General features: G+C 37.7%; 1 protein-coding gene across 2 annotated transcripts in view; it reads left to right on the top strand.

The window, feature by feature from the left end:
* The window catches only part of LOC112153989 (PH and SEC7 domain-containing protein 1), a 133,005-nt gene extending 110,991 nt beyond the window's left edge, over window positions 1–22,014 (top strand). For both annotated transcript variants that reach the window (XM_024284502.2, XM_024284503.2), the window contains exons 12-17: window positions 10,393–10,586; window positions 11,930–12,000; window positions 13,558–13,715; window positions 16,104–16,248; window positions 17,267–17,410; window positions 18,015–22,014. In XM_024284502.2, coding sequence (XP_024140270.1) covers window positions 10,393–10,586; window positions 11,930–12,000; window positions 13,558–13,715; window positions 16,104–16,248; window positions 17,267–17,410; window positions 18,015–18,293 — 991 coding nt within the window. In that variant the 3' untranslated portion in view covers window positions 18,294–22,014. The remainder of the gene's footprint in view (window positions 1–10,392; window positions 10,587–11,929; window positions 12,001–13,557; window positions 13,716–16,103; window positions 16,249–17,266; window positions 17,411–18,014) is intronic.
* The last annotated feature ends 4,083 nt before the right edge of the window (window positions 22,015–26,097 follow it).

The raw sequence follows: 26,097 nt of genomic DNA, 5'->3' as shown, positions 1-26,097 counted from the left end.
TTGCTTAATTATAGCTAAATTCCAAAATAGCATAAAATTCCTCAGTAAACTAAAATAGTCAAAAACTTTAGCCTGTTGCTAAAATAGAAGTAGTAGTTCACTTTCAGCTTATCCCTTTCGGGTTCGCCACAGCGTAACAGCACCCACTGCTTCGCATCAGTGATTTGGCAGAGTTTTTACGCCGGATGCCCTTCCTGACACAACCCTGTACTTGAGGGGCACAGGGACCCAGTTAGGCAGCAGCGTCAAGGGTCTTGCCTAAGGACCCAATCTGGGTGGGGATCAGTGGACAACCCTGGGAATCGAACCCAGGGCTTCTGCTTTGGCAGCCCTTCACCTAGCCCACTGAGCCACCCAGCCGCTACCTGTTGCTAAAATAGAAGCTAAACTCTAAATTAACCTTAAAAGCCCCAGTAGCTTAAAAAATAGCCAAAAACGTTAGCATGTTGCTAAAATATTAGGCAAACTCAAATTTTTTTGAACATTCTATAAAATATTAAAACACAGCCCGTGAATATATTTAAAGATTTGTTGCTAATCTACTTACACTTCTGAAATTTGAAGACTTTCTCATTAATTTCCTATGGGGCATATTTTGCTCAATATTTTAAAAACTATAAAGTTTATATACCAAAAATACAAGCTGTAACATCCTGAACAAGCAGAACATTTTGATACCTTGATTGCTGAAATTGCTGAAAGTGTGATTGAGTTTTTTTTTTTTTTTGTGCCGAAAAATGTACGTAAAGGAGCAGTAGAATCGCTATATGGTGTGAATGCTTACTAAGGAAGAGAAACAGGATCACAATCATGTGAATCCTTTAAAGCATTCACACAATAAATACTAATTAAGTAACCCTTACTTTAAAAAATTACCATTATTTTATTTTTCATCAAATCAAACTTTATTTATAAAAGCTTCTCCTACTTTGCGCAACTTGAAGCGTTTTACATTTAAAAACAAAAAAATATATACTGTAAAAACCAAACCCACCCTTCACCCTCCCCTCCATTAACACATACAACCCATGATCCCACACACAATGAGTACTTATAACAATAACGTCTACATGAAATTGTAAAATTTAGCCAGAGAGCCACCATGGAGAGAAAAAGAGGCACATGTTGGCTGTGGAGCCACAGGTTGCAGACCCCTGGCCTATAGGGGGAAGACCAAAAAGGGACCATAACAAATGAAACTGGACACCAGGAAGATGAGGAACACAGAGAAGAATTGTGTCATGTAAAGAAAAAAAAAAAAAAATGATTAGTTTGCTGGTTCAAAAAACAAACAAGTTATTGGAACCTTGGCTATAAAAAATAAATCTAACTACTCAAAATAAACAAAGCAAGTCCACAAATAGACTACCAAGGTCCATCCACAAACTAAAATAACAAAACCCAGAAGTGTAAGACTACTGAGCAAATAAAGGAGGAAAAAAGAGAACCAAACAAACCTGGACAAACTCAAGTCCGAGCATTTGAGGAGGCATTGCCCATGAATATATCTGGGCATGCTCAGCAGTGACATATTTTACATTTATTTTTAATAGATGCTGAACTCACCAGGCTTAACTTTTCCTATAAACATTGACTGATGATCGAAATTCTGTCTTTTTTAATCTGTTTCAATCAATGTATGCACATATAAGCCTTAATAAATCAACAGCAGCATCTGATACTAAGGCTTTAAAAACAAAGAGATCAAATCTTTGTGGGATATCTGCGTTACAGGTGTCTTTTTTTTTTTTCTGCTCCGCATCATGAGCGATGGTTGCTATTTCACACCCCCGCAGAGAGAAAGCATTGCACATGGCCACTGTCAGCACCCACATGTTCTCCACAGCGCAGACAAACACCCCGCACACGCGCTTCCTCATTCAAGCGCGGGGGCCGAGGGCACAGGGAGAGGTGGTGGGCAGTGAGCTCTGGATTGAGACGCAACAAGTGGGGATGCAGGTGGAGGCCGATCTGGGTTGGTTTCAGGTGGAAAGCTGCAGAAAAAACTTCCAGTGGGGAATTCACTTTTACACCACCTTGCATTTAATTTCATCCATCATTCCTGCATGTCTTTCACTAGGTTTTTTTTTTTTCTTTTTGGGAAATATCCCTGGAAAATCAACGGCTAAAATTCCCTAATGTTCACAGAAACAGTGCGATTGCTGTTTGGCTCGCTGTTAAACAGTTGGGAAATGGATGGGCAGAGATTCAAAGCCAGTTTTCACAGCTATGACTGTAGAAGCGTTGTGTAATAATTATCAAAAAATGTTTTCTTTTAATATCTTTCAGACAAATAAAGGCTGTGACAGTTACCAGAAATCTGCTTCTTCCTTTTAGTCTTCAGTTGTTTGAAATGTTTTAATCCAGACAGAAAAGGTTCAAAGAAAGTTGCTTTAAACTCTTATGCTATGTACGGGCATGTGATACGCTTAGCATTTAGCATATGACGTTCACACTGGACAAGCCGGGAAGGGCTACTTCTTTTCTTTTCTACTGTTTACTAGCACATGACCGCCACCTACAGCTGGAAGAGGCTTGTTGCAAAATGTCAAAGTTAGGTAAATCTCATAAATCTTGTTCCAGTTTTTTCTTTCGCAGCTCTACAGTATTCTAAAAGACTTGAACCAAATCCAAATTCTCCCCCTACTCCTACATTTACCCCTCCAAATGGAAAGTTATGGAAAACTTGCACTCGATGACGTCATTAATGGTCGCTGGTCAGCTAAGTTAGCGCGGAGCTTCTAGCGCTCGGAAACCACATAACAACATTGGTTTTATAACTGTAAAAAGTCATGCTGAAACAAAAAGTCATTACATTTAAATGTAAACCTCTGTGATTCAGAACAAACCCACGTGAAGAAAACCGCTTCTCCTCGGCACAGCACTATGTGAAACGCCTTCGCTCTGTATCACTCCGCCACAAGGCTTACGCCTGGTTCACACTGGACCCGGAAGCGCAGTGAACCATCGGGGAATGGAGGCCGCTTGCTATGGTGTGGTTCACACCAGGCGCGGAGCTGCTCGCGCTGTGCAGTGGATCGTTTTGGCGTCTGATCTTGTTTGTGCGCGAGCAGCAAGCAATCCGCGTCAATTCTGACTGGAAGTTACGTCAAGATACATAAGAAAATCTGGTTTATTTTCAAAATATAATCAATTTTTCACAATAAAACACAGCTATTGACATGTGTGATCTTGTTTTTGTATCTAAACAGACTGTAGAGATGTAAAAATAACATACAATCACAACACACACAAAAAACAGACAGACAGATCCACAAAGTGGGCCGACTGTGGAGCGGGGCGTGGGGCGCGGTTTTGGGTGTAAAAAAGCAATAAGAGAGAAGCAGAGAGCAGCTCTTCTTAGCAGAAACATGGTGTAATATTTTAAGTTATTAATTTACCCATGATACAACATGAAGCAAAAAAAAAAGCTCTACAAGAAGCATGTCTGGTGTGAATTGCAGGAGCGAGCTTGGCGGCTCTTCCGCGTCCAGTGTGAACCTAGCGTTAGCCTTTAAAAAAACTGTTTCAGACACCCCTACTCCTCCAAATGCCCCTACAAATGGAGGGGTATGGAGAAGCCGTAGTGGAAGGTGAAGAATCGCAGTTATAAATGTTTCCTTCATAATCAATTTTTAAACAGTTGGCACTTCAGTGAATTAAGAGGGACACCGTCTATATGTCACTACCAAATCAGAGTCTCTGATTGGTCAAAGTTTGATCTGGTTTGACTTTCAAAGTGCGTTCAATGGCCGCTCGTTTTGTACGTATAGCCTGAAAGGGGTCTTAAAAATGCGCGTGAATGCAAGAGTTTTAAGCATAGAAGCCTGAAAGACACATTTACACAGAAGTGGTCGCTTGAACACATGTTTCAGAGGGTGTGAACATAGCTTTATCCTTTGAGTTTGACATTCACATTGACAGTTTACAATGACATAGAAACGACCCTAACATTCAAAATTTGACGTGAAAGTTTCAAAAAGTTTATAGCTTTGAAATTTTGGGTTTAAAACAAACGTAAGACTTAAGACACGTATAAATCCTTCATTCTCCTGTTTTTTTTTTAGACTTTTTTCTCATTGTTTTGACCTCATCTTTGCTTTGTTTTTGGATTTATATAATTTTATTTTGACTCTACATGTTTGATCTTTCGCTATAAAAGCATAAAAACAGTTGGATCTAAATTATTGGGATTTTTGCAGTAAATAATTAACAAAACTGACCACTCTGAACTTTCTTTCTCATGTTTTTTGTGGAATTATTGTGCAATATAATAAAAAAATAAATCTGTTAAAAGTAAATAGAATCTGAGATTGTACTAAAAAGACACATATCAAGCATGACCAGAGAAAAATACGCTTAATACGCTTAAAACATGAAGAAATTGAATAAACAGATTTGTGTTGTCCCTTATTAATATTTCATTAACCTTCTTTTACCATTAAAAACTTCAATAGAACACTTCTGTGAAGTAGTTTTAACATTTTTAAACAAATGGGATTCCTGTCCTCATTTAAAATTCTTAAAAATAAATGATGACTTTGTTTTAGCATAAAATCTGATGAGTGTTCATGAATAGCTGATATCATTAGTTTTCATTTATTTATTTATTTTAAGATTATGTGCTTCTTTTTTAAGCTTTTAAGACATCACATTTTTGGTTTTATTACCACAGTAGTTAATTTTCTTAAATGTTATTTCTCTGTCAGATGAATAAAACAGGCATATCAAAGGACAGCTGGGGTCCTAAGGAGTTAAATCACAGCGCTAGCATTAAGCAGCTAGCAGCTGCAGTGCAGGCGTCATGAAGAGTTTCATATTAATTCTTGTCTTTTTCTGTTGAACTGCATTTATAGGTTGTTGTTTGTGTTATGACAAACCAACAGAGACACCTGCTGTCAGTTTAAAGTGATTTTAAAAGAGTTATTGATCCTGAAAGTCTGAATCTGTGATCATCTAGCTAGCTTGACTGATAGTTTATGATAGCCTAATGTTTGAGCTGCTGCCGTTTCTGCTGCTTTTTGTGATCTGTTCATGACATGCAGACTTCTAGTGGAGTATTTATCCGGAATAATAAGATTGAAATATAAAGTGCTGAAAAAAGTCATAATAAGAATAAATGAAATATCCGATCCTGATCGGAGGACAAAGTCTGATTTCGATCGAGTCATCAACCACGTGATTGGGCCTGATTTCCGATCATGTGATCAGATCGGGACATCCCTTCCCATTACTGACTCATTTTTTGACATTTTATGAAAATGTCAATAAGAAGTAAACAATTTCCTGTTATTTATGTTGGTGGATTGAAAGATGCTCCCCCCCTTCCTGTGAAAGAAGGCTGGATGGGAGTTTTTTCGTGCACGAGTTGCTCACTGTTCCCTTTCACTTGACTGTGCTTGGAGCGCCTCTGCCATTTGGTCCACTGACTCAGCGTCACAGGTGAAACACGGCCAATCTGTTTCCACTGGCAACGGATGCAGCAGCATCACCACAAACCACCCAGCATGCACCTCTTTAAGCCAGTCTTCATGCAGGATTTGTTTATTGTTTTCTCCTTATTTCTTGTTTTCTTAGTGTTATCTTCGCTCTGCTTTCTTTCATTTATTGTTGAATTTGCTCCTAACATGTGGAAACTTTATCTTTTCATCTCTTTATCCTCTTTTACACTCATTATTGCTGTTAAACCTTGTGTCTTCACGTCTTTGCTTTCTTCCTGTTCTGTCGTCTCCTCTCTTGTCCTCCTTTTGCTCCCTCATCTTTTCTCACTGTGTTGATGTTCTGCCATCTGAGAAGGATCAGCTTTGTCTTTTTCTTTTTTTGTTCCCCCCCTCCTTCCCTCCATCTCCACTGTCACTCCTCCATCTCACACACACCCCCACCCCCGGTCTCCACTTTTTGTCTGCGTGGAGACGGATGGATTCAGGCAGGCCAGCAGTTACCAGGCAACAGCCTACATGCTCATTGGCTCCATCCCTGCCTCTCTTTTTTCTCTCTGAAACCTGCACGGGGGTTAACTGCTGTTATGTTCTGTTGGTTACTCATGGCATGGTGCTGGGGGTGGCGGGGGCGGGGCATCAGCCATTTTCTTTTGTCGGACCAAACTTTTGCCACGGTTAACAGGTGGGAGTTCCGCGTTTACCTGGTTGGCAGAAGCTCCTGTTGTTGCAGTCGTCTGTCATCGGCTGATGAGACAAATCCTGTTAAAAACACAAAAACATGCGTTCACTTCATTGTAAGGATTTCTTTAAAAGAAAAGGGATTACCACGGTGTGAAGAATGTGTAATACGCTGTTATATAAGGTCATTGTTATCATTCAGACAACAAAAGTAACAGTAAGACGGATCAGAAGATGCATAAAAGCTTTATAATGAATTTAGATGCAGTTATGAAATTAAAATAAATCATTTTTTAGTCACTTTTTACTTACATTTTATCGTGTATTTTTTATGCTGTTTCATATGTATTTTCACAAATGCACGCACACACACATATATATTATATATATATATATATACACACATTACATATTATATATATGCATATAATGTATCTGTACAATGTATATATTTATATATATTGATCTTAAGAGGGTTTGTCAATTTTTTATTTTGAAAATTAAAATGTAAAAAGTAAAAGAGATACATCTCTCTATATATAAATACACATCTCTTAATCATAAATAATTGTATTTTTGTTTATACATTCAATACATCGAAACTATTAAATGTCAAGTTTATCAGAGTTTTACTGCATAAAAGGGAGTGGGAGGAAACAAATTAATACAATCCCACCCTTATCATGATAATCCCACTTCAGTTCAATAATAAGGCTGGGATTATAGAAGTCCGTCTCTTTCCCCTCCCTTTCAAGCAAATAATCAATAAATCAAAGCAAATCCTCAGATAAAAATTATTCTTTTTTGTTTTTGAATAATTATGGTCTATAAATTTAAAAACTGTTATAGCAATGACACAGGTCATTCAAAAATGTATCTCCGAATGACAAAATCTAATTGATTTTTTGACTCTAGGTGCTTTTGCTTACTTTTAACAATTTTTTGCTAAATTTTGAAACCCTTCGAGTTCATTTCTGATATATTTTCCTCATCTGTTCCACATCATAGCAGTAATTAGTGCTTCTAATCCATTATCCTGTCTTTTCAATCATGTTTTGGTCTGATATAATGCTTGGTGGTTGACTTTATTACGGGTTTTTAGTTAGCTTTAATTTTTCTTCTATATTTGAAACATCAAATGTTTCTTTTATCTCTAAAAGGCCTTAAACATCTACATAAAAAATCCTGAAGGCAGGAGGGCATGTGGTCTGAAGCTTCTTCAGGTTCATAAACGAATAAACAAATGGTCTGATGTTTCTGCAGTGGCCCTTTTAGACCTCTCTGCTGGATTTGACACCACTTTGACGCCACATTTTAGCACAAAAGCCTGACTGTTGAGATCAAGAGTACAGCTTTGAAGTGGTTCCACAGGGTTCTGGACCTGATCCAGTAATGTTCTCCCTTTTCCTGCTTCCTCTTTGACTTTCAGTTGTCTTCTTCTGACAACACTCAAAAATAAAGTAATTGTTCTTTGTGTTTTAGCATCAGATCTTCTGTAAGAACCTTCCTGTTTTTTCTGTGTTTTATGACAGCCAACTTACAGAACGGTTGGATATGTATTTGTTTAGAATAAACAAACACTGAAAAGCCTTTATTCATATTTTACAAAAAACAGTATTATTTTTTTCACCTTAAAATTTGAATTCTGTAATTTGTATTTTCCTTTATTCAATAATTATTTGTATTGGGTTCAAAGTCTGCAACGACTTGTTGTGCCCCCACCCTTCTCTAAAGTTTTCTAAAGCCTTTTGTATTTGAACTGATTTATCCATGCATCAATGCTGAAAAAGTCAGAGATGTGTTAAAAAAAAGAAAAAAAAATCAAGGTAAAGGTCATCTGTTGTAGCTTATAAACTCTAGTCAAACGTAATATTTAAAACAAACCAATAAATTAGCATTTTGAAGTACAAAATGTCAGGAAAATGATGTCACTGAAAATATATTTCAATAAGGAGAGATGTGAGAAGTGTGAGGGAAAATGTATTTATGATACAGAAAAATGATCATAAATTAGGTCCTGAATCTTTGGTGGTTAGCAGGGGTTTGTATTGGTAAGAGTCTAGCAATACAAAATGTATCACAATATGCGTCATTATATGACATGTATTGCGGTATCTCCCAAGTCTGTACCAGAATAATTTTTCACTATTTTTAAGTTGAAGCTCCGTTCATAAACCCATTGTTTCGCTCGTTATCAGAGTTCCCTACTAAGCACCACAATTAGCGTAATACTGGCAGCAACATGACAGAGTTTTGTTTGGTACCCATCCCAAATAAAAACGAAGACGTACTTGTCTCATAACAACAAAAAACACAAACCATTTAACAAAACTTTTTGTTGATTTGGTTGCTGTGAAGAGTTACTCATGGAGGCTCAGTGTTCTGTGCTGCCAACTAGTGGTCGGAGGTTTAGGTGAAGAAAAACTAACACACTGAAGGAAACTCATGAATAATTAATTAAATATTATCTTGTTATTATACATGTATCGCCAAATAAAATATCGCAATTTATCGCCAAATCGATTAGTTGATGGCGGTTAAGGGCTAGACCAGGGATGGGCAAACTTCCTTACTCATGGGCCACAAACGGTTCTACATTTTGACAGAGAGGCCGCACCAAGAGCAGATTTGTGGTGTGTTTTGGTGATTCACCTCGTAAAAGAAAGAAATTAAACGGGATTTGGACACATCAAAGCCAAAACAATGCTTTAATCTTTATTGAAAGTTACTTTGAAGCAGAACATTTTGGAGTTTTTATTTCAAAACTGTGGTTTTTGTTCCAATTATAGTACCATTTTCACCAATCCGTTGATGTTTATTCCAGTTTGGCAGGCCAGATGAAATAGTTTAATGGGCCAGATATTGCCCACCGCTGGACTAGATCATTACTAGATACTATTATAAGAGAGCTGGACTGAGCGAGTGTGACGTCACCTGTAAAAAATGGCGTACTTCCAGTTCCAATGAAATCAAGTCAGTTCAGGTACCTTTTTTTATGGAATACGAGCACTGCTATGTTGGAGCCAGACGTTTCTAGTAAGTATTGATTCGTCAAAGTCGATCTGAATCAACGTTTCTATGGCAACCACTCCTAAAATAAGTTCAAAATTAAGTACGTTTGTTGGAAGTCGAGACCTTTACTAATTGAAAGCTGGCTCGGACGAATCTGTCAAACAAAAATTTCGAATGTACAATATAAGATCACGTACTTCAATGGAAGCATCTGATTGGTCAGTTTAAAATTTGAATGACTTGCAATAAAGACAAAAATATCCTTTAAAAAAATCAATCCGAACAAGAATTTTTATTCTGACAAATAGAATGACCGAGTAGTTGATTTTTTTTTCTCTATAAGTCTATAGGATTTTGGCTTCTTGGAACCAGCAGGTACTTCCTGTTTGGAAATCCAGGGGGGAGGAGCTACTCAGTCCAGTTTTTGTGTACAATGAATTGGCCAGACCATGGCAAAGGATCATTCCTGGTGGATAACCAGGTGGAGGAGGGCCGGCAAACCATCTAGAATGCAGAAACAACCACTCATGAAAATGAAAGGCGAAAATGTGATTGTGATTGGCTGAAAAGATTTAGTTATTGCTTCTAAGTGAAGAATGGTAAATGGTGTAACTTATATAGTGCTTTACTACATTACTTTAAGGCCCAAGTGCTTCACAAGTCACAGTCCCATTCACATATTCACACACTGATGGTGACTCAGCAAAAATTCACAAGGTTTTTGGCAACATTGTGTATTTGTGTAGACCTTCTCTTTGATGTCATTTGAAAGTTATACTTTTGTTGCTGAAGGGAGGAGCATCCTGTTCTGTTGGACCTGCATCTCTGGGAGGATTTGATCCTCTGAGGACCAAAAAAACCCAGATTTTCACCTCAATGCTGGAACAAAATTGATGGCGTAACTCCTTTTCCTGCAGCGTGTTTTGATCTGGACCAGCAAGTGTTTCTCTGGAGACTGAGAAGACACAAAAGAGAGGAAACACAGCTAAAGCTTTGAAGGCAACTTTGTTCTCTGCCTTCTGACTGTAGTTTTTAAATGTCTTGAAGAGCGAAACCGGAATTAGACATGAGTATGACTCGTGTTAAAGTGTGTGAAATCTTCTGAGCCACTTGTCCCGTCCTCGCTGGACAAGCAGAGTGAGAGGCAAATGGACAGGATGGATGATGATGTGCTAATTCCCGTTGCTAATGAGACATGCCACATAAGTGTTAACCATCATAGCATATATTTTTTTACCCATATTTTTTAATGGTCCTACAGGGATGAAGAGGAGCTGCGGAAGTCGTTTTCAGAGCTCGGGGACAGCCTGTGTGAGTCCGACACGTCCAAATCGATGAAGCGGGTGAGCAGCAGTGGAAAGTCTCTGTCCGACGGGACGCCGTCCACCGGAACGCTGCTGTACAAAAACGGCTTCCTGGTTCGGAAGGTCCATGCTGACTCAGATGGAAAAAGAAGTAAGAGTTTTAGGGTTTGTACTTAATTCAGATTTAATTTCTGCCTTTAAAATTATAATTTGGGAACATATTTCACAACTTAAGAGCTTTTAGGCTCCACAACATGAGAGCAGATGAACAATAGTGACAAAAATGTAAAGAGGAAAAAAATAAAAGCATTTTTCTCTGCCTTACTGCTTAGATATTATCTAAAGTAATTTGATTTTTGTGTTCAAGTATTTTCTCAGATTTTCAACTTGCTGTAAGCATTGTTTTAATACTTTTCTTAAAATATCAAATAAAGATGTACAAGTTATTGGACATTTTAGAAGTTCTTCAGTATAATTACTGAGGAAAATAAAAAAGCTCTATTTTGTTATGTAATACTTTAAAATCCAAAGTTTATTTCAAGTTTGAAAGTTTTTTTGATAAAATTTGTTGATTTGCAACTCATCATTTTCATGTATTTTTGTGCATACAACTCAAATTCCTTCCTATTTGATGTTTATACCTCAGGAGAAATGTAAAACTATTAAACTTTTTGTCATTTATACCACCAATATTTAAAGTAAAACTTGTCAGGATTTACCTTAGAAAATACTTTGGTTGTTCATTTAAAAAAAAGTTAGATTTTTGCAACTAACTTTAGAAGGACTACATTTCTAGAAAAATAAAAAATGATCCAAGTGTGACATTCAGCCTTTGTAGTAAAACTAGACAATTTTATTTCATAACTGCATGGATGCATGCAGATGCTGGGGTTTGTAGCCACAGGGTTCATTAGAGTCAATTAACAGAGTTTTGGGGTCATAAATCGACGAGAGCAGAAATTGACAGAATAGAGGATTTATTCTGAACACAAAAAAGAACCAAAAGAAAAACCCTAAAACATTGTAAAAACATAGTTTTAAGTCTGCGATTTACAACCTAAACTTACTCTTTATGCCACGCCCACCTCCATGCACCATTGATTTAACTGAACGCTCTTCTTTAGTTTCAATAATTGTTGAGGTAAACCGATTTCACTATTTTTATGATTCACTCTTTTATCTTTCAGGATTCCTACTTTTTTTAATGTTGTTTGAATGTTTTTATTGCCTTAGTGTTTTTTATCTTTTGTTGTTCTGTGTTTAATGCATCTGTGAGTTTTAAGCTGTCTTGCAAAATAGTTTTTTTACCTCAATGGTTATCTTGGTTAAATAAAAGTTAATAATAAATGCAAAAAGAGTGACAACAAGAGATAAAATCATTCAGATGTCAGGGCAGTGCTTAATTACAAAAACCCATAGAATTGTTGTTTCTGATCCCAACTGCATTCTCTGATGTTAAAGCTAGCTCTGCACCTTCTGTCTTTTTCCTCACAGCACCACGTGGGAGAAGAGGCTGGAAAACGTTCTATGCCATCCTCAAAGGACTAATTCTTTATCTGCAAAAAGTATGTTTGTCATGTTTTCTTTATCACCAACAAGTCTAATTGGTTCATTAATTCTTGACGTGTCTCCTGGAGAAGCAATTCTTAGCAGTTCTTATCTACATTGGAACTGTAATATATATATATATTTAGGATAATTAGTCAAGATTTGATTGAAAAAAGGAAAAGGGAAAAGTAGATATACACACACTTTACTATTATACACAAACATCTACATACAAATGTTAATAATCCCAGTAAAATTAACCTTTATTCAAAATAGACATATTTGCACTTTTGCATACAGTGGATGAGACAGTAAATCAATTAAAAACCAAATTTCCCAAATAGACATAAAAATAAATTCAAAAAAGTGATTTTATATAGTCCCACCTCTTTTTTAACACAAAAATGAAGTTTTTGTATAACTAATTGAATTGAAGAGCTGTAACAAAATGTAGCTATGCACATTACAAATAACAAAACCAGTTTTTCATTTATTGTTTGAATTCATATTTCCACTCTTTGTAGACATCCAATTTAGGATCAAACAGCAGCAACAGAGTAACAATGACTAAAGATTGTCTTGCATATTAAGAAATAATCTGTTTTTATGAATAAATAATTAGCGATTTATCATTTGTAAAAGTTAGCAGCATTGATTGGTCTGGATGAAAATTGTTTGCCAGCCTAAAAAAATATGAAAACTTTAGTGTGTTTGAAGGGTCTTGGTGATTCTCTTGCGCTTGTATCACATAATTCAGCTATTAACACTGAATACTATCATTTTTGTGTTAGAGCAACAGGATTTAGTGAGCCATACTGTTCACTTTATTAACTTTGTTTCTGTCATTCATTTCATTCAACTCTCTATGGTCACTGCAGACCAAGAACACAAAAGATTCCTCACATCAAATGCAATATTTTTATCAGCATTCAATGTTAAACCATTCATACTAAATAAAATAGACGGTATGGTTAAATATATTAATCTAGGTTTACCTTAGACTTCATACTTTGTTGTTTTTTTAGGCTTAAATAGTAAGAAAGCCTAATGGAAGGCTAGCAGTAATCAGTGCATGTGTGAAAATATGACTCTATATGAGAATTGGACTGAGTGACTCCTCCCCCCTGGCGTTTGAAACAGGAAGTACCCGCTAAATCCCAAAGACGTTTATAGTTTATTGAGAAATAAACAGTCATTATGTTTGTCAGAATAACCATTTTTATTTGGTCACCCTTTTTTTTAACAAGTTCAGATATTTTTTTCTGTAGTGTGATTTATTCAAGTTATAAAGTGACCAATCAGATGCCTCAAAAAATTTAGTATGCTATAGAAATGTTGACTCAGATCGACCAATCACTGCTTACTGACGATTTCTGACTCCAACATGGTGGCGTCATTATCAAGTAAAAATCACAACTCTATTTCGTTGAAGCCAGAAGTATACCATCATCGTCCCTCAGTCCAGTTCTTATATACAGTCAGTGATTTGAAGGAGGATTTGTTTTGTTTCATTGGAGTACAACACAAATCTTCTTAACATCCATAATAATTCTTTCTGATAACCATCCTGCCAGGGGGAGTACCGGCCTGATAAGCAGCTCTCTGATGAGGACCTGAAGAACGCCGTGTCCATCCATCACTCTCTAGCAATGAAGGCGTCCGACTATAGCAAGAGACCCAACGTCTTCTACCTGCGGACCGCTGACTGGAGGGTGTACCTCTTCCAGGCACCGTGAGTCCTCACTAAACACAGGCAGACACTCACTTGTGTGTTGTAGACATTCAGCTGAATCAGGAGTTTAAACACAATCCACTCCTAAAATAGACGATTGCTGACAGAAAAACGGGTGGCCATAGCTTATTTTGAAATAATTGAATAATATTGAGGAATGATGGAAAAAGAGTGCTGATGCCGCCTGAACACAACCTTCCTCTAAAAAAAAGTGTTTTCCTGCAGTCGGAGCTCTGCTGCTCACTGAGGAGGAACTCATGCCAGACTTGGAAATGATCCTTCTGTTCGTGGGGGAGGTTGATTCCAGTTGTGCAACAACATTGGAACTTGCATCTTTAATGAGGACCGCTTCCTTGGAAGGGATGTCTTAATCCCCCCACAGGCAAAAAATATGTTTCACTTCAAAAATTTGCATAGAAGAGGAAAACACCCATCTGATCCAAAATCCTCACTTTGTAGAAAAAAACATCATAGTGTAAAAAACTCTGACATAGTTTCCAGGAAATTTTAAACTTTTCATTTCTTTATGATGGTAGACTGACTGAGCTTAACTACTGCAGAGTATTGGGGTCTCCATAAAAGAAATTAATATATATCTGTTGTGTATATGTTTGTGTTTCTGATGTTACTGATGCTTCATAAAAAGGAAAAAAGGAAGAAATAAAGAATAAAGTCATAAAAGTATGATAAAAGTTTTAAAAAAGTACAAGAATAAACTTGCAAAATTGTGAGAAAAATGTTGTAATTTAACAAGAATAAAGTCATACGATTATAAGAAAAAAGTCATAATTTAATGAGAATAAAATCATGTAATTATGAGGAAAAAAATTGCAATTTTACGAGAATAAACACAAAAATTATGAGTAAAAAAATTGCAATTTTACGAGAATAAACTAAAAAAATTATGAAAAAAGTTGTAATTTTACAAGAATAAACTCATACAATTATGAGAGGAAAAAATTGAAATTTTACATAAATGAACTCATACAGTTATGAGTAAAAAAGTCTTAATTTCATGAGAATAAACTCCTACAATTAGGCACTTCATTTTTTCTGTAATGAGTTTGAAATATCTGTGTTTTATCCTGTATTTTTCACAAACTATGCTTAAAATAAACCAAATCAATCAATCAATACAATTATGAAAAAAGTTGTAATTTTCCAAGAATAAACTCATATAATTTTGAAAAATAGCCACAATTTTACAAGAAAACAGCCATTTATTTAGACTTTTTTCTCATAATTTTATAATTTTACTCTCAAAAATTCTTGACTTTATATCTTATGATACGACTTTTTTCTCATATTATTCCAACAGATTTAATTTTTTTTTCTTCATAATGTTACCACTTTATTCTCAGCATTTTACAACTTTGTACTTGTAAATGTATTTTTTTATTATATTTATGGGTGCCCAAGTCCTTTGTTGTAATCAACAGCTCTGCTAGACAGATGAAGGACATTGGAGAAGGTCAACGTTCCTTCACAGGATTAGCACAATCCAAACAATCAGAGTTACCAGTTACCTGACCTTTGGAGGACGTTTGGTTCTCCTCAATTCTGACCAATGGTGCCAACCACAAGACTGTATTGTCTTTTATGAAATAAAGAGGTATTTGTCTAAATCAAGTTTATTATTAAGGGTTTGTCCAATCATCTCCCAAATGTTATTATTTGAGAGTGCTTACCACTTTCCAAAAACGGCTTCGCAGATGGCTCCCTGTGACAAACCATCTGTTGTGTCAGGTTATCGCCAAGCGTCATTCATGTAATCCCAGACTCCATGATGGTCCAAAGTGTTTGGGGGCTCTGTGGGGGTCAGCTGATCTCTTGCAGCACAGTTGCCAATTGGATTGGTCGTGTGTGATTCAGACTGTGGCGATGTGTGAAACCCAAAATCTGCCGTTCTCTGATGCCTTTGGTCAAAGCGTCTACGATCCAAACATTCACAGAGTTAAATAATAGTGTTGAGTGAATCGGACGGGGAAGGTGTATGCAGCAGGATTCAGGAAGAGCCACATGAGTGGCTGAACCCACGGGAGGACGGGCTCCGTGCTCTAGTTGCAGCTTTCATTTGTCCCAGATACTGCAGCCCTCTCTCTGTTTTCTTTGTCTCTCTATCTGTTTCTCTCCGGAGGCTTCGAGCCAAGGCTGTCCGATTCCATTGGTTGTTTCCTCGTGGGGCCCTAATCGGTCTGTTAGTGTAAAACAGGCCCTTTTCTTTCATGCAATAATTGACTCCAAAATATTTTTCCTGTCCGCCGCAGCATCCTCTCATAATTATCGCTTTGATGTTCTAGCTCAGCCGAGTGAGGTTGTTAGAGTACAGCAGCAAGGAGCTGCCTTTCAGGGCTGTTTTAATGTTTGTCCATGAATTACTCATCACAGGAACGCTGAGCAGATGCAGTCCTGGATCACACGGATCAACACAGTGGCAGCCCTGTTTTCCGCCCCTCCCTTCCCTGCAGCCATTGGCTCCCAGAAGAAGTTCAGCCGGCCTCTGCTGCCAGGAACAATGTCCAAACTGTCTGAGGTACAGCTTGTTAAAGTAATGATCAATTATGGTCCAAAAAGGAGAAAATATCAATTTCGGAGTCCTTACCTTAGTGAAAAATGCCTTCTAATCATCTGCTGGTTTCACTACTGTCGGCAGAAAAACAGGAAGTTGAGGATTGATTTATATGGGTTAGCCAAAACGTGAACGATTTGAAAAAAATCATAAAAAGTAAGACGAACCACAATGGGTAAATGGAAAAATCAAAGCCAGGATTTTAACCCTTTAACACCGGAGCTCAAATCGCTCTTCTACTTCAGAATCTGGTGGAATTATGTTGACCGTGTAGACCACAAGTGTCAAAGTCAAGGCCCGGGGGCCTAATCCGGCCCTCCGGGTAATTATATCGGCTCTCTAGATTATTTTATTCTATTGTTATTAATGGCCCGATGTTATCTTGCACTTATTTTTAAGTTGTATAATTTTGACAAAATATATTTTTATGGCGAGTAAAATGGAAAGTTATTTAAGGTTTAAGTTGATTTTTTCTGAAATAATTTTCCTGCCTTTTTATTATTCATAATTATGTCAAAAAGTTACTGTTTATAAGTCTTTAAAATGGGCATTCTACTAGCATTTTGGACTATTTTGGCATTTACTAAGATATTTTAGACTATTTTGGAGTTTAGCTAATACTTCAGCTACATGGTAGCTATTTTGGCTAATTTACGTTTATTTTTTTAGTTTTTTTAGGCTATTTTGGAGTTAGGTGGGACAAAGTAAACCACCTCGAACTACCACCAAGGGTTTGGTGTCAAATCTGACTTTGTAACACAGGAGTCAAAAAGAAGTTCATTCCATTGACTGTATGAGAACTGGACTAAGTGACCCCTAGCCCTCTCACATTGCAATTATTTCAGCGTTCAGATTACCGGTAATCTTAGAAGCTGCAAAATGGGAACACTATTAAAGTTAAAGTGTTGAGTCCATTGTCAAGTGTTGATGATGTCCTTGTCCACTCAATGCTCATGGTGTTGTTTTGAATTTGTGCTTTAAGGAGGAACAGATCAGATCCCATGAAGCTCGGTTCAGAGCCATCTCCACTGACCTGGCAGAGCTACGCTCCTACCCTCCTGATCGCAAGGTCAAAGGGCGAGAGCTGGAGGAATACCGCCAAAGAGACGAGTACCTGGACTTTGAGGTTAGCTGGCCTCGGGGAACTAGTTTTGGATAGCTTAACCCAATCATTATATTTGAGACCCTTATCTTATTAGCTTAAATTAACCTTTCCTAAAAAGCCCATTGGATTTAACTTGGTCCATATTTTAACATGTAGTTCATCATCCTTCCACTAGGGGCAGTAGAAAGGCTTTTCCTGTTCATTTCAAAATGGCTGCTTCCATAAAATCTCAAAAAACATTTTTGGTGGAAACTTTATGATGAGAATAACTCATCTATTGTAACTTGTTTTTTAAATTATTGCTTATTTTATTGAAAAAAATGCTAATTTGTTGATAATTATTTCTATATAATGTAAAAAATATGTGTATCAAATTTGAGACAATGTGTAAATAAGGTTTATTTTTTTCCTGAACACTCATGTCTATATTTTTGCATCTTCATCTAATATTATTGTGAACAAAAACTTACTGAAATCACACAACGTATCATAATTGATGATATCTAGAGCTCATAATTAAAATAATATTGTCATAAAAAGTTTAAAAAATGTTCTGATGCAGAGAGCTTTACAGGCTTAAACGTGGTCTCACCTTTTTCTTTCTTTTATCTTATTCTTGAAATAGAAAACGCGATACGGGACCTACATCATGCTGTTGCGGGCGAAGATCAGAAGTGGTGAGGAGGACCTGGCTTTGTTTGAGTCTCTTCTGCTGGAGGACAGTAGCCTGCAGAGGGCGCACTCCAGCCCCACGCTTCAGGACAGTAGTCAGGCCAGCCAGATCAGTCAGATGAGCAGCTTCCGGGACGGCGCCAACAGCAGCAAAGCGAGCGGCTGCAGCAGCAGCAGCAAGCCTCGACAGGAGGGCCAGAGACACAGCTACAGACAAGCTGTCAAGAAGTGAGGCGTGGCGGGGGCGCCGGGAGCGGCATGGCGTTGCACTGCCAGCAGCAGGCTGTCTCCCTGCATTGGTTTTTATTTGAGGTCCAGGAGGGTTTGGAGCTCTGATTGAAGGGGGAACAAAGTGAGTGGGTCCGCAGCCCACATCCTCCCCTGATCATGACGCCACACCCGGCACCCCCTCTTCTCATCTAATGGAGGTGCAGATCCTGGCGGAGAGGCTGGGGGAACACCAGCGAGGATGTTGGTGCAGGAGGTGGGAGGTCAGACATCTGCAGGGAAGACGTGTGTTTGAGGATGCTGGATGCAGCAGCAAACTGCGCAGAGCGAGACAAAAACTGGGTGCTCTCTGACAGAACAGGGAACCACATCCAACAAAGCTTTCTTTTCTACCCGTCTGTTCTTTTAGGGGCATCTCTCCAGCCACGTTTTCCACCGTCTTTCTAGATCTTTCTCTCTTCGGGACCAAGCACATTTACACAAAATCGTCGTCAAAAAGTGGAAAAGACTAACAAAACCTTCGGTTTGGACTTTGGGGGCTTCGCTTTCGCCACATCACTGCGATGAGTTCACATTCCACGCAAGAGTCGGAAATTACAGCTTTAAGCTCCAGCATGCTCCCATAAAAGGCAATGTTGTCAGCGGGGCCGCAGTATACAACACGATGGTGCAAATCCTTCTGTCGCTGGTCACTCATAACCAGGCGGAAGCATCTGAAGGTTCACAGTCCTCCTGATATTCTCTTCTTTTTACTCTACTTGAAGATGTGTTTTACAATTTGCTTTTGCTTCTGTCCTGTGATGTGCTTCGGTTCTCTTTTTCAGGAGAATGTTGTTTTTCTGCAGTGATCTGCATGCCTGCACCCGGCACTGCTTCTTTTAGGGCTTTTACTACTTCTAGGGCAGAAACTGAGGGCATGGAAACTGCTCTCAGGGAACATTCTCCTCATGCCGCGGCCATACCCAACATGTGTAACCTCCGTCTGTACGTAGGATCGCTTACTTACAAAAAAAAAACCCTGTACCAACACTCACCGGGCAGACCCTGAATGTTCTTGTTTTTTCAGTATTTTTAAAGTATTTTGCAGTCATTTGTTGATGTTAAGCCCCGCCCCTCTGTGTATTGCAAGTGTATGATCAAATATGAAGATGTTAAAAGAACTCTTGGTAAACATCCAGGATATGTTGTATATAATGCACTGCCTGCCTATATTGTAGGATATATGACAGTATATTTGCAATATACTCTGCATACTAATGTGACGATGCATTAGAAACACACAAAGATCGTTTTGTTTTTGCTTCGTTAGTCCCAAAAGCGTTACACGATAATCCCGTTTTACGTTTAGTTTTTTTTTCCTATGTAGTACATGAATATACTGTTGTAACACCTATGTACCTATCAAAGATTAGTAAGGCTGTTTTTGACAGCTGTATGCTACGTGGTAGTGTCAAAAACTAATGTAGTCAGCTGCAGTGGAAGTGAAAACCCATTTGCATGATCTAAACTGGTTTGGGGTTAGAGGCGTAGAAAGCAGGAAAAGAATGTGAAAATGGAAAAAAACAGAAAAAAAGGGAAAGTTGAGGAGTGTACGGGCTGACTGGTCTCATTGTGGACCTACATTATATTTGCCAGCCATATACACCTCACAGCATCAATGATGCACAGCCATTCTATACTCAGGCTTTAAAGGAAAAAAACAAAAAAAGACACCTTGATTAGCTGCAGTGCCAGCGTCCAACCAGCAGGGAGAGCTGTAACAACCACTTAGGTTCCTTTTTTCAGCCATAATCACACCTGCTGCACCTGCAGTGAATATGCACAGCATCTCCCACTCACCTGAGGAAAAAGGGGGGTTTGCAGGGCTACTAGGGACAGGACCTGTTCGTATGGAGTCTGTCTGTGAGCCCGAGGAGTGTGTTTGAGCTGGATGTGCTGAGGAGACTCAAGACTGTTCGCTTGTTTGTCTGACTTCATCCAGCGTCGACTCCTTTGTTTCAGAATACGTGTCGTTCCTGTTTGTATAGTTTCTACAAGTAATGACTGAATATTGATCCTCGTCTGTCAGTTCAACTTATGTTTCTGCGACTGTGTGAAGCCTGTAAATGCCTGTACTTTAAGCCCATGTTTTTAGTTTACATCTTTCCAGTTTTATTTTGATAGTTAAGTTTTATTTTTTTGGGAGTAAAAAGTGTCTTTGACTCTGAGGCTGTTGGTCAAACAAAACTTTTTTTTTACTCACTCCTCCAGAGTGAATCCAAAAAAGGGTTTAGAAAGCATGACAACTTGTAGCCCTCTTATTTTTTATTCTATTTTTAATTAATGTATTTCTCTCTGTTGCTTTAAACATTTTTTTTGCTTTTTTCAATCATTTTTTATTATCGTCTGCTACTTGCAGTGCTGCCAAACAATCTCTGCATCCCTTTCACCACAGAAAGTCTCTTGTTTCTTGCTTCCTTATTTATATTTTATTTTGCAAAGTCTATAACACATAAAGAACAGTCTATTTAGAACAAAAGTGTGATTATAAATAATAATATAATATGCTCCGACTGCTGGAGGAAAACAAAAACTGCACAGGATTGATATATGAAAAAATCAATAAATTACATTTCAAATGCCTTTATAGGTAGAATTTGACACCAGTATTTAATTTATTCTATATTAAAATTGTATATTTTCAATTAAAATTGTAATTTCCTTTATTGGTTACACTTACAAATCACTTTAAGAAAAAGAGATTGATTATTATTGATTATTTTGCTAAAGTTTGAGTGTAAAAATTTAATCACAAATGATTATTTAGATTCCAGGACTCTCTGATTAGTTTAAGTAAGACCAAATTGGGATAATTTATTTGTTTTTTGATTTTTTTTGAGTAAGCATGATTTAAAAATAAATCTCTCCAAAATTTGACAAATAAATTGACAAAATATTTTTTTTCTGATAGAGCAAAATGATGAAATAATTAGTTTCTTTATTTGCGTTCTGTGCCATTTTTTTATTTTGTATATTTTAAATGAAATAAGAAAAACTACTTTGTAAAACCACCAGTATGAGTTTTAGAAAAACATACAAATGCTGTAAAAAATCTGATCCAAAGAGCGATAGATGTGAGAAAACAGTTAAATCCGACTTTCTGAGCTTCCCTCCATGAATCTCTCCGTTTACGTTCCTTAAATTCACTGATTTTCATCAAAAGGTTAACTTCATTAGGGAAGTTCTGTGTGGGCGTCGTGCTGCGTTCACAGATCCTTCTTGGTGCCTGCAGCTTGCCTCGTCTCCGTCTCTCATCAGCCTCATTTCTGAATGTAAATAAAGCATGAGATGTTATGGCCTGCTTACGTTTCTATTACGATTCGAGTATTCAATGAAGGGTTAATATATAAGATAGGTCAACCTGTTTTCCTGTCCTTAAGCCCATTGTCATGTTTTATTTTTCCAATCAGTGTGAACAAAGGAAATGGCTATATTTAATGCTGTTATATGCTGTTGTGTTTTAGAGAATCGAGCCAGCTTAATACGGATTTTTTTACATGTGAAGGTCTGATGGGTCTCAGTGTTTTTTTAGACTGGCGCTGCTGGTAAGGTAATGTTCATTTGATGCTATACTTACAGTGAGTTACATGTGTCACTGCCTTGTTCAGACTCACCAAGGAAATGTTGTTTGTGAGCTTCTCGTTTAGAGAGGCAAAAAGGATCAAAATAAAGTGATTTGAAGGTTTTCTGTGACTGAGCGTCATTGCATGGAGAAGAAAAGAGTCGGGCGTGACTAACAACTGGAGAAACATTTGTGATATTTCTAAAATTAGCTCATGGTGGATGAAAACGTCTATGGGAACTCTATACAAAATGTATGGCATTGTAAAGAAAATGTTGATCTACTTTTAAAATGTTCCCAGTGGTCTTTTAATTATGATTACGCCATTTTTAGCAAAAAAAAATGTCAGTTTCTAGAACATAGTTTCTGCAGAGCGGCAGTAGTTCGTTAGAAATTCCCCCCTAAGCTGTGGGTGGGACCTTTGGCGCTTAGAAAGCCTGCCCCACTTTCCATCGTCCATCTATTTACATTAACTAAAAGTTAGGGCGGGGTTAATAAAATTGATTAATCATATGAATTGATCTAAGCTTAATAGATCAATAATCGATCCATAAAAATAGAAATTGATTTAGCAAATAAAGCTAAAGTCCGCTAGCTTGATGCTAATGTTAATGGAATTTCCCACAGGAGGGCTAATGCTAACGCTCGCTGACTTAATGAATATCTTTATAAACTCACAGACATGAATTTTCCAAACTCTTTTAAAGAAATATTTTTAAAGTAACCATTTGTAGTCTAAAACACAGTTTTTTGCTCATTCTCTGCTATTTCCTTGAAAAAAAGTGTCCTGCTATAGCACGATCGCCACCTAGTGGCCAAACTGAAATGTGAAGGAGAAGCAGAACAATGTTTACATTTCATTATTTCACTAATAAATGTACAGTATGTGAACTGTATCAGATTAATGTAAATATAATCAAATAATACAGTAGATTATTAATGTATTTCTAAACAAATGTGTATAAATGTGTAACTTAAAAATTGAATTAAATCAAATTGAATTGAGTGGATCGAAAGAATCGATTCTGGAAATTATAATTATTATTATTTTTAACATCTATCAGAGGAAAACAAATAAAAAATAGCCCCCCAGAGAAATAAATATGACTGAAATTAAAATAAACTTTTAAGGGCAACAGTAACACTCATAACCACAGATGGTTTTAAAATATTGTTTATTTTTACATCAGTGATTCTCTACTTTCCAGAAAATTACAAAACACACAGATTTCCTTCATTTAGCTCTTGTCATTTCTTCTCAGCATCACGTTGAACTACAAGAACCATCTGGACTCTGCTTCCCACAATGCATTGTTTTGCAGTCCTTAAAGCAGCATGCAGCCAGCGCAGTACCTATTTTCTGTCTGCGCTGGCTTTGGTTGGCGCTTTTAACCGGCCCCTTTCTTGCGATACCGTTGTGACGGCGCACATGTGACTTTGGTGCAAAAAACGAACCAGCTGCAGGTGATCTGCGCAGTGCTGCGTCCGCCTTTATATCTTTATTTCTATGGTACTTTTCCCAGAAAGAATCACAAAGTGCTTTATAAACAGAAGCATAAAATAAAATCGAAACACAGAGGTAGTAAAATACCATAATAAAAATAAAAAACACAGTAAAGCAAGGACTAAAATGAACTAAAAGCTCTCCTGAATAAAAAGGTCTTGACCTGATATTTAAAACACTCAACGGACACTGGAAGGGAGTTTGAAAGATGAGAAGCAACGGCTTATAATGAGAGATCTCCTCTAGTCTTAAAACAAGTGTTTGGAATGCTTTAAAGATCTTGGTTGAGCTATGGTAGTCTTCATAGATCATAGTCTTTATGGACAGAATTTCTAGATGCAGACAGGGGCCGGAGGAGATCTGGTTTGGGGACCACAGGATTTCCTCTCTGCTCTTTCCAGATGATGTTGTCCTGTTGGCTCCATCAAGCCAAGACCTCCAGCATGTACTGGAGCGGTTTGCAGCCGAGTGTGAAGCGGCTGGGATGAGGGTCAGCACCGCTAAGTCTGAGGCCATGGTTCTCGACCGGAGAAAGGTAGTTTGTCCTCTCTCGGTGGGTGGAGTACTCCTGCCTCAGGTGGAGGAGTTTAAATATCTTAGGGGTCTTGTTCACGAGTGATAGAAGATCAGAGCGTGAGATCGACAGGCGGATTGGAGCGGCGTCCGCCATTTTGCACCGCTCTGTTGTGGTGAAAAGAGAGCTGAGCCAGAAAGCAAAGCTCTTGATTTACCAGTCGATCTTCGTTCCAGTACTCACCTATGGTCATGAGCTCTGGGTCAAGACTGAAAGAACAAGATCCCGACTACAAGCGGCTGAAATGAGTTTTCTCCGGAGAGTGGCTGGGCGCTCCCTTACAGATAGGGTGAGGAGCTCAGTCACCCGGAGAGAGCTCGGAGTAGAGCCGCTTCTTCTCCGCATTAAAAGGGGGCAGTTAAGGTGGATCGGGCATCTGGTCTGGATGCCTCCTGGACGCCTCCCTGGAGAGGTGATCCGAGCATGTCCCACTGGGCGGATGCCCCAGGGAAGACCCAGGACACGCTGGTGAGACTACCTTGGGGTCCCCCCAGAGGAAATGGAGGAAGTGGCCTGGGAGAGGGAAGTCTGGGCATCTTTTCTGAGGTTATGTATGGGGTCTCTCAACTTCACTGGACTATTCCATTGCTGTAGAGGGACGGGGGGTAGACAGATCACTTTCACATGATCAGCCTTATGCTACTTCAGTACTTTGGTGTATTTTTTTATGACAGAGTTAAAATAAAATAATAATGAGTGTAAAATGTATTTTAGACACTTTTAATAGATGGTCGCCTGGGGCCCCAGGTTGTTGGGGGCCCCAGGCGACCATCTACCTTTGCCTAATGGTAAGTCCGCTCCTGTTCACACCCCCATATTAACATTAATAGTGCAACAGAAATGGTGAGTCATCCAGCTGTACAGTTTAGATCCAGATTCCAGCTCAGACGAGAAAAACAAAGACGTTCATGGATCTATTTTCCCTTCAAATGGATGCATCAGAAAGGGGTTGTAGCTGCTACTTCACTGCTACAATTTTTTCACAATTATTTGAATAAAGAAATACTCAGACATGCAATTATTAGCTTAATTTTCTTTATTTCCTCCATAAGAAAAAATCACCACAACATGTTAAAAACACATTTTCATCTGAGTGGGTTTTAAGGCCCAGCTTACTCCTTTTAGACATCTTTTAACCCTTTAACACCTGAGGCATCACCAGTGATGTTTAAACACAAAAATATTGAACATACTGTAACTTTTCAGCCATTAACACTTCAGAATCTACTGGAATCACATTGATTGTGTTAACAATTGAAAAATTACAGCAAATCTACGAACATAAACAGTGGAGCTCCGCGTGAACAAAATAAACATAGTGATGTAAAAGAATAAAATATAAATTTAAGAAAATTGCTACGGCAGCTGAGATCTTTACTATCTCCAAACTACCTGCAAACAACTTGACCTGGACTTACTCAGCTTTACAGCTTGTAGGACAGGAACTCTGATAAACACTGTCTGCAAACATTACAGCACAGATAACTTTAAAAACTCTGGTAAAACCATATGGAAGACTGTCATTTTGACAGCAGAAGAAGGAAGCCACCATGGATTATTTACAGAATATGGACCTTTCATTTAATATCATGATCGTGTCTGTAACTTGGTTCATCTGTGATAAGGAAACAGAAGTTTTCTCCCTTACTGTCATTTTCAAGAAAACATTTAAATTATTTATAACTATATGTATTATTTTACTTGTTACATTTTTCCTAAATAAGCAAAAAAGTCACAGCTAATCATCCATAGTTTGATATGTCTATGCTGTATGGTGTATTTCTTTTTTCTTTGTCTTCTTTAACATATATATTTTTTAATAAACCAATTTCAAATCCAAGCTTTAACCATATCCTGGTTGTGGAAATTGTGTGTAATCTTTCCATTTCTGATGAAGTTTTAAAGAAAATTGTAAGTTTGAGGAAAACAAATTTGGAGCATCAATTTCATGTATTGAAAAAAAGAAGAAAATGTGAAATCTGATGTGACAAATTTCCTTCGGGATGATTAAAGTATATCTATCTATCTAAAAAACAGGTACCTATAGGATGCATTCCTGATCTGCATATAATTGAGATACTTTTTCCTATGGATGATGTAACTGTATCTGTGCAAATGGAAAATCAGAA

The sequence above is a fragment of the Oryzias melastigma genome, linkage group LG19 (assembly GCF_002922805.2).
Source record: "Oryzias melastigma strain HK-1 linkage group LG19, ASM292280v2, whole genome shotgun sequence".
In the NCBI taxonomy this organism is placed as follows: Eukaryota; Metazoa; Chordata; class Actinopteri; order Beloniformes; family Adrianichthyidae; genus Oryzias; species Oryzias melastigma.
This window is presented reverse-complemented; position numbering and strand designations above follow the sequence as displayed.